Source organism: Zootoca vivipara, chromosome 13 (assembly GCF_965207765.1).
Source record: "Zootoca vivipara chromosome 13, rZooViv2.hap1.1, whole genome shotgun sequence".
NCBI lineage: Eukaryota > Metazoa > Chordata > Lepidosauria > Squamata > Lacertidae > Zootoca > Zootoca vivipara.
The window spans coordinates 47,695,275-47,710,033 of record NC_142596.1 but is presented as its reverse complement, the minus strand read 5'-3'; the positions used below and the strand labels follow the sequence as shown (position 1 = coordinate 47,710,033).

General features: G+C 45.9%; 1 protein-coding gene across 1 annotated transcript in view; it reads left to right on the top strand.

Moving 5' to 3' along the window:
- The window catches only part of MYO15A (myosin XVA), an 84,818-nt gene that overhangs the window by 19,827 nt on the left and 50,232 nt on the right, over positions 1-14,759 (top strand). Inside the window, exons 18-24 of the mRNA XM_088657268.1 lie at positions 2,747-2,800; positions 5,041-5,122; positions 6,342-6,472; positions 8,865-8,960; positions 10,763-10,998; positions 12,181-12,359; positions 14,555-14,627. Coding sequence (XP_088513394.1) covers positions 2,747-2,800; positions 5,041-5,122; positions 6,342-6,472; positions 8,865-8,960; positions 10,763-10,998; positions 12,181-12,359; positions 14,555-14,627 — 851 coding nt within the window. The remainder of the gene's footprint in view (positions 1-2,746; positions 2,801-5,040; positions 5,123-6,341; positions 6,473-8,864; positions 8,961-10,762; positions 10,999-12,180; positions 12,360-14,554; positions 14,628-14,759) is intronic.

The following is a 14,759-nucleotide window of genomic DNA, read 5'->3' as shown; positions in this document are numbered from 1 at the left end:
GTCTGGCAGGAGACTCTGAAAGCCTGCTGTATCCCTGCCCCACCCTTCATTGATGAGATGCAGGCATATTGTACTTTTTATAAACGTACAATTTTTCATCGTTGGGTTTTTTTTAAAAAAACAAATCTTCCAATGACGATTTAAACTTCCAATGAAGTCCACAGCCTCCCACTGCCAGAAGTTTCTTCCTGATGTTTAACTGGAATGCACTTTGTTCGCTTTTTTTGAGTAGGAAGATGACATTGCAAAATTCAGAGAAGTGCAAATTTCAAAGGATTGCTGTGCCTTGTTTGGGGAATCGGGACTCATTTCCCCTCATCCTTAGTCAGAGCAACAAGAGAGGTGTTTGGAAGAAGTAAAAAGTGAAAATGAAAGGAAGCCGTACTGGCCCCCAAGAAAAACGCCACATTCCATATTATCACGATGACTTTATTAGTTCGCACTGTTTTGTGACCTCTTGGTTGGCCCTTAAGGATACCTGCCCTGATGTGGGTAGAAGCAAAGAGATTGAAGGACCAGAGAGGAGAAGGATACAGTAGTTGAGGGGGGTCCCCTCTGTGTTACTAGCTGATTATCTCTCACATTTCGATCTGGGTTTCAGCACTTTCATGAGATGCACCGGAGACTGGAGCATTAGGGTGAATGGGGGCCAGTCTGCCTTATTACTTACAACCAATTGGGGGAGGTGGCAAACCTGTCATTGGCACTGACATGGATGGGGCACTGAGCCTTGCCTAGGGATGGGGGAATAGATTAGATTCAGTTTGCATTTGGACTTACAAAATTTGCCCTTTCCAAAACAAAACGTGCCGTGCAATTCTCCAGCCAAGCAACGTGTACAAAAATGCACACGCTTCTGTAAAGTGTGCCTTAAAATGTGTGCGTTAGTGAAAGTAACATGCAAAGATGCCTTACGTTAGGTGGGTTTGTTTTGCAAAAATGAGCTTATTGGGCAAAATTTCATGCAAAAATGTGTACATTAGGAGAATCAGGATAAGAAGAATCTTCATTGGCATCAGCCGTTAGCCATAGCGATAAAATAAAATAAAATGTTCTGATGATAGAGGTAAATACTTAACTATACAAAATACATTCTAGAGGTTTACATCAATAGAGGTTTACATCAATAATCAGATAGTTCTTATTCAAATTGCCCCTGCGAAAAATGTGGCAGTTTTTGCTGTCACCTGGTTACCTTGATCTGCTAGAAGAAAAGACACAGTAGCAATGGTTGAGCAACCTGGTATGGTAGAGGAGCAATAACCTCAAATCTTTTGTAAAGAATGCAAGCTAGAAGCACATGAGCTACTGATTCAATACTGCCATCTCCGCATGGACATAAGCGTTTTTCCAGTGGGATTTGTTGAAATCGGAGAAATCTGTGCTAAAATGCTGGTGGGTTTTCATGAAGTCTCAAAAGCAGCAGCAACTATTTTTTTTTTTTTTGCAAAGTGATGTAGAAATGCGGAAAACTGATCTTAAGATTGGAAAAATGGAAAACCAAAACTGGTGCATTCGCCCATCCCTAGCTTTACAGAGGGGATGCTGAGTGTCAGTTTCATGCAAAGGGTTAACGTGTGACTCAGCCGTATCCATAAGCAAACAACGGTAACTGGAGCAGCTGGCTGGCAAACAGGGTTATAGCTGGCACATGCCCCAGCGCTCGGGCACAGAGGCAGCAGCCGTGCCCAGCAGCCCAACAGACACCATGAAGAGCGTCCGCTTCCAGGTGGATGAGGACGAAGAAGCAGTGAGTCATGGCAGGGTGAGGTTTCCCAGGTGGGAGTGATGCAGGGGTTTGGAGCAGAGGCATGAAAGGCCACTTGTGGCATTGCAACTGCCTGCAGACGTTTTTAAACGGGTGCTAGCCCTACCTTCGGCACAGAGGGTCGACACACCTTTGGCGGCAGCGTGATAAATACTCATTTGTAGCAAGGAAGCCTGCTAAGAATCTCTTGGCACTTTGACAACTGCATGGAAGGGTCATGGCTGAGTGGCAGAGCATCTGCTGTGTATGATGCTTGAGGTCCAATCCCCAGCATCTCTATGTTCTCCCTCTACTGTTATAGTCAGTACACTTCTAAATGTTAGTTTGCTGGAGAGCATTGCTGTGCTCAGGTCCTGCGTGTGGGCTTCTCATGGGCCTCTGTGGGCGAGCCACGAGGGGAGCAGAGGAATGGAATAGATGGGCCTTTGGCCTGAGGTCCAGTGCCGAGGGCCTTCTGGCGGTTCCCTCACCTCAAGAAGCCAAGTTACAGGGAACCAGGCAGAGGGCCTTCTCGGTAGTTTCACCCGCCCTGTGGAACGTCCTCCCACCAGATGTCAAAGAGAAAAACAACTACCAGACTTTTAGAGGACATCTGAAGGCAGCCCTGTTTAAGGAAGCTTTTAATGTTTAATAAATTATTGTATTTTAATACTTCTGTTGGAAGCCACCCAGAGTGGCTGGGGAGTAATAAATCATCATCATCATCATCATCATCATCATCATCATCATCATCATCATCTAGCAAGGGCTCTTTCATTCTTACTGAATTGCTGTGGATTCCACTCACGGGCTTTCAAAATGAAGGGACTAGGTGAGGCAAGAGAGTCTGACTCAAGTGGTGAACTTGAATCTACATGCAAATGGTCACCAGTCAAAATCATTATGAGATTGTGGGTTTTGTGCCCAGGCACTTACCCAGGAAAGGGTTGGATTGGGGCTAAGTGCTTCACTGACCATGGAAATGCACTCTGCTTTCAGAGAAAGGAAGAGGAGCGTCGGAGAGCTGAGGAGGAGAGGAAAAAAACTGAACAGGTAACATGGTGGGCACTGCCCTCATGCCAGGAATGGATTGGAGTAGTTCCACCGCTGAAGTAGATTCTGAACACACACAAGAATGTGTGTGCTTGGCACTTTGAAAAGAACTGAATTCTCCATGCAAATATAGTAACTTTGCATAATACAATAATTGCCGTTCCGTCCGGCCCCAGGAAGAAACTAGAAAGTATACAGAGCTCTGAAGCCCTGCTCATTCTGATCTCAGGTTAAGGTCTTATTCAGCCACAGTCTGTTTTCCAACTTTCTATCAGGCATTGTTGCTTATATGCTTTGAAGGAGAGAGAGAGAGTGTGTGTTACAATCCATGAGGTCTAGAAACATCTCCCTCTCTTTGACATGGAAGCTGAAATTCTCAGGCAGCTGGATCCTGTGCCAATTTCTCTTCTTTTCCCTTTGCTTCTGTGGAAATGCAGAGCAGCAGCACAGCACAGATCATGGCAAGGGTTTCCTGGAAGCCAAATTCCTTCCTGCCTATCAGGAAAGCAGATACTTTGGAAACTTCCTCCTTTCCTTTCCTTTCCTTTCCAAGGTAGACCTAGCAACTACCTTGTTCTCATGCAGCCTGTGCATCTTTACCCTTGAAAGTCATTCCACATACGTGCAACAGACCTAGATTTGTGACTGAGTTATGCTTTGGCTTAACTTTGGCCATGCTCAGAGATCTAACCATTTTTTTTTAGAGTGGGGAATGAACAGTGTATGGATTGGGCCCAGTGGAGGAGAGTAGCTGAACAGAGATAGCAACAGCAGGTGGGCAGGAGGCAGGCCCACTGGGAGGGGAGGGAGATCACTGGGGGCATGTTGCCTGAAGTCCCCCGCCACTGCAAAACCTAGATCCAGCACTATGTGTAAAGTTCGAGGGTTTATAGGCACTATTTATTTATTTATTTATTTATTTATTTGACTATCTATCTATATGCAGTTTACATAAAGTAGTAAACCGTATAAGAATGTTGTTGTTGTTGTTGTTGTTGTTGTTTAGTCGTTTAGTCGTGTCCGACTCTTCGTGACCCCATGGACCATAGCACACCAGGCACTCCTGTCTTCCACTGCCTCCCGCAGTTTGGTCAAACTCATGTTCGTAGCTTCGAGAGCACTGTCCAACCATCTCGTCCTCTGTCGTCCCCTTCTCCTAGTGCCCTCCATCTTTCCCAACATCAGGGTCTTTTCCAAGGATTCTTCTCTTCTCATGAGGTGGCCAAAGTATTGGAGCCTCAGCTTCACGATCTGTCAACAGTCCTTAAAAAAAAACAAGTACACTTTATAAAATGATCAAAATTTCGATAAAATCAACATTTAGGCTTGCCTTAATTTATTTTCCTTAAAAAAAAGCAGGGCAATAAAGGTGGCTGCCCTTGAAGCTTATACTGGTTTCTTGCAAGTCATGATTGCCACTAGAGAATCCTGGGGGTTTGTAGTTTGTTGAGAACAGCTCTCATAGAGCTACAGTTCCCAAGGATCTGCAATGATATAGGGGGCTTGGTTGGCCCCCTGGTGGGTTGTGGGTGCTCAGTATGTGCCAGATTGCACTGACCCTTGGTACTTCCTTGAAGTCCGTGGAGTAGTTATGGGTGACAGATACCTTCCCAGGGCAATCAAGTCCAACCCCAGCAAATATTCCCAAAATGACCATAGAATTGTAGAGTTGGAAGGTACCAACTAGTCCAACCGCCTGCAATGCAGGAATGTCAGCTAAAGCATCCATGACAGATGGCCATCCAACTTCCACTTAAAAACTTCCAAACAAGGAGAGTGCACCATTTTCAGAGAGAGTCTGTTCCACTGTCAAACAGCTCTTACCATCAGAAAGTTTTTCTTGATGTTTAGTCGGAATCTCATTTCTTGCAACTTGAATCCATTGGTTTGGGTCCCACCCTCCAGAGCAGAAGAAAACAAGTTTGCTCCATCATCCATGTGAAATCCTTTAGATATTTGAAGATGGCTATCATATCTCTTCTCAGCCACCCCTTTCCCAGACTAAACATACCCAGCTCCCTCAACCATTCCTCATAAGGCTTGGTTCCCAGATCCTTGATCATCTTGGTCGCCCTCCTCTGCACACCTTCCAGCTTGTTCATATCCTTCTTAAACTGTGACATCCAAAACTGGACACAGTACTCCAGATGTGGTCTGACCAATGAGTCTGAATAATGCCATAAACTCATTATTGTGCTAAGCAAAGAGGTCTGACTCTCTATTTCTCCGGGTCCCACCAGGTACTGAGCAGACGGGAAGTGATGAGAGTTGCAAACCTGGAAGTGCCTGCAGAGTTGGTTGGACTCTTAAACACCGTGGCTGGTATGCTAATAATTGTTGGGAACCTTCCTCTAGGGGGAGTTAATCCAAACTGGTGGCAAGGTGGGCAACTGGCCTTTAATTTCCTCTGAGATATTCCAGAACCTTTGCTTGAGATCCGTTGAAGCTATCTCACCATATAGGTATCTTTGCAATAGAAGGCTTAAACCCATCCAACCCTGCCTATATATGATGAGGAATTCTTAACCCTGCATCAAGTGATAGATGAGTATGTGGGGAGACTGTCACACAGCGAGCCGTACAGGGTTTCTACTCCATGCAAAATCCTGTCTATCAGGCTGCATGGATATTAGGGCTCCATCTGCCCCATCCATTCTAAGCACTTTAAGCAGTCACAGCTTCCCCCAAAGAATTCTGGGAAGTGTGGTTTGTTAAGGGTGTTGAGAGACACCTCCCCCTTCTCCTCACTGATCTACAATTCCCTGGGTGGTTTAATAATCAGTTCCTATTTCCCTATAACAATACCCCTGCTTCTTAGGTTTTTATATCAGAGCCAGGGGGCGCGAGTGGCGCGGTGGTCTATACCACTGAGCCTCTTGGGCTTGCCGATCAGAAGGTCGGCAGATCAAATCCCTATGGCGGGGTGAGCTCCTGTTGCTCTGCCCCAGCTCCTTTCAACCTGGCAGTTCGAAAGCACCCCAGTGCAAGTAGATAAATAGGTACTGCTAAGGCGGGAAGGTAAACAGCGTTTCTGTGCGCTCTGATTTCCATCACAGTGTTCTGTTGCACCAGAAGCGGTTTAGTCACGCTGGCCACATGACCCGGAAAGCTGTCTGTGGATAAATGCCAGCTCCCTCAGCCTGAAAGCAAGATGAGCGCCACAACCCCATACAGTAATACCTCGGGTTGAGTACATTGCAGGTTACATACTTTTGGGATGCATACTCCACGGACCCGGAAGTGTTTACTTCCAGGTTCTGTCGTGCACTCATGTGCAAAAGTGTTCTGCGCGCTTCATGCGTGCGCAGAAGCGCTCTATCGGCGCTTCGTGCATGCGCTAAAGCGCCGCTGGGGTTAAGTACTTTTCAGGGTGCAAACGGCACCCCAGAACAGATTGGGTACTTAACCCGAGGTACCACTGTAGTTACCTTTGACTGGACCTAACCGTCAAGGGGTCCTTTACCTTTACCTATACGAGAGCCAGTCCTCTCATTTGCAATGTGGGAATTCTGCACATCTCTTTCCTCTCTGTTTCCGGCAGTTCACAAGCAGATCAATGAAGGCTGTGTCACTCCCATCCCCCCTCCAAAGCTGCAGGCGGACCCCCAATTCACTTTGCCCCTTGACATCAACAATTACCCCATGAGCAAGTATGTGCAGACCCACTTCAAGGTAAGGGTTTTGGTGTGTGCATGGTGTTTCTTGTATGTCTAGGGCAAGTGACAGCAACTTTCTCAGTCCGGCAGAATGTCCAGTTCCTGCCAATGCTGGGTGGTGTGGCTGGAAGAGCTGTCCAGCAAGGCAAATGTTCAAGGCAAGGCGTGCCTGAAGCAGCAGGGGAGTCAGAAGGACAGGGCAAGGGGCTGGCCAGCAGGAGCAGTTGCTTCAGCAACTGCCAGGCAGCAAACATAATGTTCTAATAGTTGACCCTGCTGGCTGGTTCTAAGCTGATCAGGAGAATGGAGTGGTTCTTGTTTCCTCTGCTAATTTCCAGATCTAATCAACGTTTGTGGTCGCCCAAAGCTAAAAAGTTTGAAGCAGTGATGCATTGGGTGGGAATTGTCAGATAAATGCTAAAGTTGATTGGATCCCCAAATTAACACCCTCCTCCTGAGTAGGGTTCATAGATGGAAGACCTTGTGCTATTAGAAATGCACAAGACCTTCTCGTTTGAGGTTCAGCTTGGGTTCCTTGCTATCTCTGTTCCTGGGGCCTGGGAGTGGAGGATTTGGAGCTGAGGTGTCAGTTGGGGGCCAACGAGTCTCTTGATTCTGCAGACAGCCCACCCAAGAGGTGACTTCTGGGTTGGCAGTTTCAGGGTTTGTTAAACCCCCTCTGTCCAAGTACAGGCCTTTGAAAATTAAGGTGCAGGTGATGAAAATTGAAAGTGCAGAATTACTAGGCTGCTGTCAGAGCAAACTGTATTTTAATTGCTGGCTGTAGATGCATTCTGATGTATTTTAATTACTGGTTTTAACTGGTTTGTTTTTATTACTTTGTATTTTATAATGTTGTTTTTAAATGCTGCAAGCTGCTTTGAATCCCTACTTTGGAGAAAGACAGGATATAACCTTAATTAATAATAAAATCATCATAGTCATTTTATTTGCATGCCACCTTTCCATGTTCAAGGTAGCTTACAACATGAAAAGATTGATATAATTAGAAAAGTAGTAATAAACAATAAATGAAACATCTAAAAAAGGACACAACAAAACTGATCAAGTTCTGCATAAACCATAGCTGCCAAGTTTTCCCTTTTCTCGCGAGGAAGCCTATTCAGCATAAGGGAAAATCCCTTTAAAAAAGGGATAACTTGGCAGCTATGCCATAAACCATAAATTATAATAAGATCTAAAAATAAAGAAACAAAGAATTAATATCAGTAACAACGGCAACCCCACCACCACCACCTCCCATTAAACAATACCCCAAGCCAGAAGTCTCAGCTTTTGTAGCTGGAGTCGGTCAGGGCCCTGCCCTCCTAGGCCAGGTGGAAAAGGCCTGCAAGGCAGAGATCAGATATTCCGGGAATCACAGCCAAGATGGTCTCTGGCCTCTTCAGCATCCTCAGCCTTTGTAACTGGAGTCAGCAGTAAAGTTTTCCTCCTACAAGGAGGTCTCATCTGCTTCAGGGTGTGGTCCTGACACAGAGCCATTCCCCAGTCCTGATACCAGAGATCTTTTTACCCACAGGCAACAGAGAATGATATTGGGAAATTCTGCAGGCAAGCCTGTTGCTCTGCCATTGCGCTTTGACCTTCCTGTCTGTCCTCATAATAAATGGTCCCAGTGCACAACAATGCGTTTCTCCTGAATCATGGTCACACGATCGCCAGTGGTAGATTTGTCACTCCAGAATAGATCAAATTAAACAATGCCACTTCTGCCAATACAGTGGAGTGTAGGTTGCTGTCAACACGCCAGCACTTGGGGGTAAAGAAGTTTCCTTGGTGCAGTTTTGTAAAGTGAGCAAAGGGGATTTTTTTAATGTGTGTGGGAAATTTGAGCCTGCCTTTTCCAGTGGCTTTGGCTGGACTGTTCGTAATTTGCCCAGATAAAAGGTGGCAACTCTTCTAGTTGGTGGCTTGAACACCCCACCATTCTTGTCAAAAGAATAAACTGGTCCTTCCATTGACCTGCTTTTGCAGCTCTGCCGAAATACATAGCTAATCAGTGAAGCAAGGCAGCTGTTCTTACTTAAAAACATTTCCCCCCTGCTCTTCAACTGAAAAAGCTTACAACGATCACTGAGAAGATGATCTCTGCCCTCAGGCTTACAATCTGAAAGATGTGGCATAAAAGGAAAATGAATTGGTAGAGGTGGGGGGAGCAAACTCAGGTACTAATTTCTAGTTACGTAGCATGTCTAGAATAGAGGGGCAAAGCAAACTCCCTGCAGTGCTCCCTCTCTGATTGACGCCTGGGGCAAAGCTGGCCTTCCCTTTGCCATGAGTTTCTTCCTGGGAGAGGGCAGGAGCAGCTTCTCAGTGGCCCTTGGTCCAGTGTCAGAGACCAGAGAGTGCAGCCCTAGTTCACATTCACCTCCTCTCTTGTCCCTCAGGAGCCACTCTTTGGGATGCTCACAAGGACTCTGGCATCCTCACTGACAATGATAGACGAGAGCCTGAGAGGAGAAGCGGTGTCCCTTTTCAAACTGGTAAGTGAAGAGGAACCTTCCTGATCAAATGCAGAGCGTGAGTGTCTGTGTCGTCGTACCAGCGGAGGAGAGGGATAGGGAAGAAATATGACACAGTTCGCATGCAAACATGAAGCGACATAATTCACCAGAACAATATGCGAAACTGAAAAACAGCCATTTGGAAATCTCTGAATTTGCACATCTCCGAATTTTGCAATGCAATTCTCCAGCCAAGTAACATGTACAAAGATGCTGGAGCAAGGATCTATGTTCAATGAGCTAGCTAAGACTCGCAGAATTTCTCAGTAGTTTCTGTTACATCATGTAGATGAGAGCCGATTCTGACCCATCTTGCATGCAAGAGCTTTAAGACTGCAGAGTAAAGAATAATGAGAGCCTCAGGCTTATTGTATTAGTAGTACAGTGGTACCTTGGTTTAAGTACGCAATTGGTTCCAGAAGTCTGTACTTAACCTGAAGTGTACTTAACCTGAAGCGAACTTTCCCATTGAAAGTAATGGAAAGTGGATTAATCCGTTCCAGACGGGTCCGCGGAGTACTCAACCTGAAGCGTACTTAACCTGAAGTATGAGTGTAATTGGTTCTGGAAGTCCGTACTTAACCTGAAGCGAACTTTCCCATTGAAAATAATTGAAAGTGGATTAATCCATTCCAGACGGGTCCGCAGAGTACTTAAACTGAAAGTACTCAAACCAAAGCGTACTTAAACCGAGGTATGACTGTATTAGTAGTAGTAATATTAGTAGTAGCAGCAGTAGCAATACTATTAAAATTCCTATAGCACCCTTCATCTGAGGATCACAGGACAGTTGGCAATATAAAAACACAAAAATGCATAACATAGTAACAAGGGGGGGAATATCCCCCATGGTAGTCATTATTTATTTATTGAACAACAAAAACAAGCAGTACACTTGAAGAGGAAAAATAAACATTAACAACAAACAAATATAAACTAAGGCTTTCATAATTTTCTCTTTCCCCACTCCACAGAAGAATTAAGTTTCCTCTAGCCCACAGTGGCAGTAATAATGGAAACTATCTCAGCTGGATTCCACCCCAGAGTTTTAAGCTGGAGTTTGGGAGCTTTCCCCCAATTCCTTTCTATCCCAAAGCAATGAAAAATAAATGATACAACTGTCATAATTAAATGTTACACATATTAAAGTCACTAGGCTATGCATAAACCATAGTACAATACATCAGAGTACTGTACTGTAAAGAGCGCAGATAATCAGAAAGGCTTGTCAAGCTAATTTTTTCAAAGGGTGATGTGAGGTTAACATAAGAATTAACGGAGGGGGAGAGAAAATCAGAGGTGGGAGAGAAGAAGAAGAAGAAGAAGAAGAAGAAGAAGAAGAAGAAGAAGAAGAAGAAGAAGAAGAAGAAGAAGAAGAAGAAGAAGAAGAAGGAGGAAAAAGATGGGGGAGGAAGAAGGGGGGGATAAATAGCAGTAGTAATAATATTCTGAACTTCTTCTTGGAGGAAACTGAAGTGCTCAGATTGTAAGAGAACCCATACAAGTAACCCCTCTTTTCTTCCTAACCTAACAACGTATGTAACACTAATGCCTCACACCAAATGAAACTGAATTGTAGAAAACACAACTTGAAAAAAAGATACAACACACGTGTTTTGGTACACTAAGAAATCTATAATAATTTTTTTAAAAAAATTGCAGCACCTCTACCCCAAAATCTCAGCCTTTAATAAACCTCACAAGGAGAGGCAGGAAGAGGGTGGCTTTCTGTTGTGGCGTGCAGGGTGTGTATTTCTGGTCACGTCCTCTCTCCTTGGCAGATTCTCCGCTTCATGGGCGACCCCCACCTCAACGGCACACAGGAGGTCCTCTTTGGGAACTACATTGTGCAGAAGGGGCTGTCGATCCCAAGCCTGCGAGACGAGATCCTGGCCCAGATCGCCAACCAAGTGTGGCGCAACACCAACGTCAACAACGAGGAACGTGGCTGGCTCCTGTTGGCCTCCGCCTTCAGTGCTTTTGCACCTTCCCACAGCCTGGATAAATACTTGTTGAAGTGAGTGGCCCTGGCTGGGAAGAGCAGGGAGAGGAAGAGAAGGGGGCTACTAGCCGCATTGGCTCTGGTCTGCCTCCAGGGTTGAAGGCATTATGCTAAGGTTACCAGACGTCCCCGTTTCCCAGGGAGAGTCCCCGGATTTACAAATCAGTCCCCATACAGAATCCATTGAAGTTGAAAAGTGTCCCCAGATTCATTGAAAAAAAATCTGGTAACCTTACATTATGCCCCTGAATACCAGTTGCTAGGAATCTTTCACTCAGGTCCTGCTTGTTGTTTTTCACCAAAGACATGTTGGAGGGTATGAACTTGTCATTCAGCTAGAAAAGCTTGTCGGAATAAAAATATATTCAATTGTTCCTAGAAGGTACTAGCTTCTAGTGGGCTCCCAACATATCTCAACTGGGATTATGTTCCACAGATCAGGGGAGCCACACTGAAAGCCCTGCTCCATGTTACTGTGGAGCAGGCTTCTGATTGATTGATTTTTTAATAGTTATTATGATTGATTGAATCTGTTAGTCGCTTGAACTCTCCTTCCTTGGAGGGTTTTAAGTAGCGGTTCGATGGCCATCTGTCGTGTATTATCTCGTTGAGATTCCGGCACTGCAGGGGTTGGACTAGATGACACTCAGGGTCCCTTTCTGACTACATTTCTGTGATTCTATTATTCAAACAAACAAACAACCCCCTCCCCCACATAGATACATTAAAATCAAGAGGGGAAAGAAAACCATTAAAAACATCCCAACCACCGCAGATAGTTAAAGGCCCAAAGGCCTGGTTATAGAGGAAAGATTTTGCCTGGCGCTTAAGGAAATGTAATGAAGGTGCCAGGCGAGTCTCTCTGGGGAGAGCGTTCCACAAATGGGGAGCCACCACAGAAAAGGCCCCGTTCTCATGTTGCCACCCTCCAGACCTGTCATAGATTTTAGGCTTCAGTTCAGACTTGGCCAGTCTAGCTCAGTACTGTCTCCATACAATCTTTCTTCAACCTGGTGCCCTCCAGATGTTTTGAACTACAACTCCCATCACCCCTAGGCAGAATAGTTGTGTGGTCGGGAGCCGGCTAGGGCTTTGTTATTTTGGCATCTGCTTGAAGGTGCAGGATCCTAACACCAGGCTGTGCTCCCCGCTTGGCTTATTTATTCTCCCAGGATCTCTGTTTTTCCTCCCCTGCAGGTTTGTTTCCGACTACGCTTTCGACGGCTACAAGCCCATCTGCCAGCACAAGCTCATGCAAGCCATGGCTCAGGCCCAGGACGGTGCTGAAGGCACCCGGGCCTACCCACCCACCCTGCTGGAGTGGGCAGCCAGCCGGGACAGAGTCAACATGGCCCTGGATGTTTACTGTTTCAATGGTGAGAGCCCTGGTTGCCCAGGAATCAAGGTGCAGAGGGCAAGAAATAGGCTTGTATTATGAGGACAGGGAGGTGAGCCTAAGGCACTGAGCTCAGCCCCATTGTCTCTTTCAGCCTAATGGGAACCTAGGAAGCTCCCTTATGCTGAGCGATGAGGGAGTACAGTGGAACCTCGGGTTGCAGTCGTAATCTGTGACGGAGGCACGTCCGCAACCCACAGCGTTTGCATTCTGAGGTGCCGCATCTGCACAGGCGCCAGAGCGATTTGGCTCTTCTGCTCATGCACAGAATTTAGCGCTTCTGTGCATGCGTGAGCAGCAAAACCCGGAAGTAACCCGTTCCGGTGCTTCCGGGTTTCCTGCGGTCCGCAACCCGAAAACACATAACCTGAAGCATCCATAACATGAGGTATGACTGTAATGAGGTCCTATCCCAGGTGTTGGCAAGATTATCCGGCCATGGGCTGGATTGTTCCCACGGACATTGTCCGTGGGCCGGACAGGCACAGTGCAATGCTAGAAATGGCGTCTACACATGCCCGCAGTGCTGGAAATCGCTTCTGTGGCTGCGCAGACGCCAGAAATCGCGCCTGCACAGAAGTGATTTTCGGTACCTGGGCATGCACAGACGTGATTTCCGGTGCCGCTCGGCGAGTCCCCGTGCTGCACTGCACCGGTTTAGCGCAGCGCGCGGTGGACTCACCGAGCAGGCGACTCGGTTCACGGGCGGCCTGTGGGCCGGATAAACGGCCTTTGTGGGCCACATCCAGCCCATGGGCCGGATGTTGCCGATCCCTGTCCTATCCTTTGAAACTCACACTTCCCTGGATATTGCAATGCAGGTCCCCAGCCAGGTAATGTTTACGAAAATGCATATGTGCATAAAAACACATATATTAGCAATAAATATATAAATACAAAGATGCATTATATTATATTTGGGAACATTGTATTGTGAACATCTCTACACTGGGAGAAATTTGTAGTAAAATTCTGGTGAATTTTCAGGAGGGCTTAAAATAAAGAATTCAAAATAGACAGAATCTCCCATGAGTCAGGCCCTAGATTCATCTAGCTCAATATTGTCTATACTGATTGGCAGCGGCTCTCCAAGGTTTCAAATGGGACATTTGCAGCCCCACCTGGAGATGTTGGAGACTGGACCTGGGAGATTCTTCATGCAAGATGCACTACCACCAACCTACACTCCTTCCCCTATTATTATTATTATTATTAATTAGAATTTATATACCGCCCTATAGCCAGGGGTTTCAGGGCAGTTCACAGAATGAAATCAAGATACAAAACCACACCCAACAAAAATAAAACAACAACCAAATAGCCCCCCCCCAAAGAAAACCATATTTTAAAAGGGCATAGGATGTACGTAAATCGGATCAACCAAAGGCCTGGTTGAAAAGGAATGTTTTTGTCTGGCGCCTAAAGGTGTATAATGAAGGCGCCAGGCGAACTTCCCTGGGGATAACATTCCACAGACGGGGAGCCACTGTAGAGAAGGCCCCATTCTCGTGTTGCCACGCTCCAGACCTCTCGAGGAGGAGGCTCACGAAGGAGGGCCTCAGAAGATGATCTCAGGGTTCTGGGTAGGTTCATATGGGAAGAAGCGGTCCTTGAGGTATTGCGGCCCTGAGCCGTTGCTCAAATATGAGCAACCAGAGAAGATGGCGCCCCTTTATTGTTTCCCCTTATTTGCTTCTTTCTCTCTCTGGTTAACTGGGAGACGGGAGAGCAGAGGTATGTAGAGGAACACATTGATCCTTTGGTGTGAACACTGGATCACAGACCTGTGACAGATTTCAAAAATTCTGCCACTTTAAGCCAGCAACCTCTGATCATGCGCAGAGTGCTTTTCTTTTTCTGATTTAAAAAAACCCATTTCCCATCAGAAAAGAAAAAGCACTCTGGAAATGATCAGAGGACAGATTGGCTTCGAACCCATGTCCATACAGTGATTCCTCTGAAAGGGATCTTCTTTTGAAAATGAAATAAAAAGCATACTACCGCAGTGCTATCCAAGGATCATCTTGTCCTGAGGATAGGAGCGATCCAGCTTTCAAAAAGTGTTTTTTCCCTTGCCGTTTGGCCCTACCGACTTACTAGATAGTTTAAATTGATGCTTATTTTTAAAAATGAAAACCACTTGCATTAAATAGCTTTTTGTTTTTACCACGCCAGGAGATCACTTCTCTTGCCCTATCCATTCCTGGACCACCGGAGAAAACCTTGCTGAAAATGTACTGAAATACAGGTAGAAGGAAATGAAAATCTGCTGGGGAGGGCGGGGTCTGCTTGTTGGTGTCCCCATCATAGCTGCCAAGTTTTCCTTTTTCTCACGAGGAAGCCTATTCAGCATAAGGGAAAATCCCTTAAAAAAAGGGAT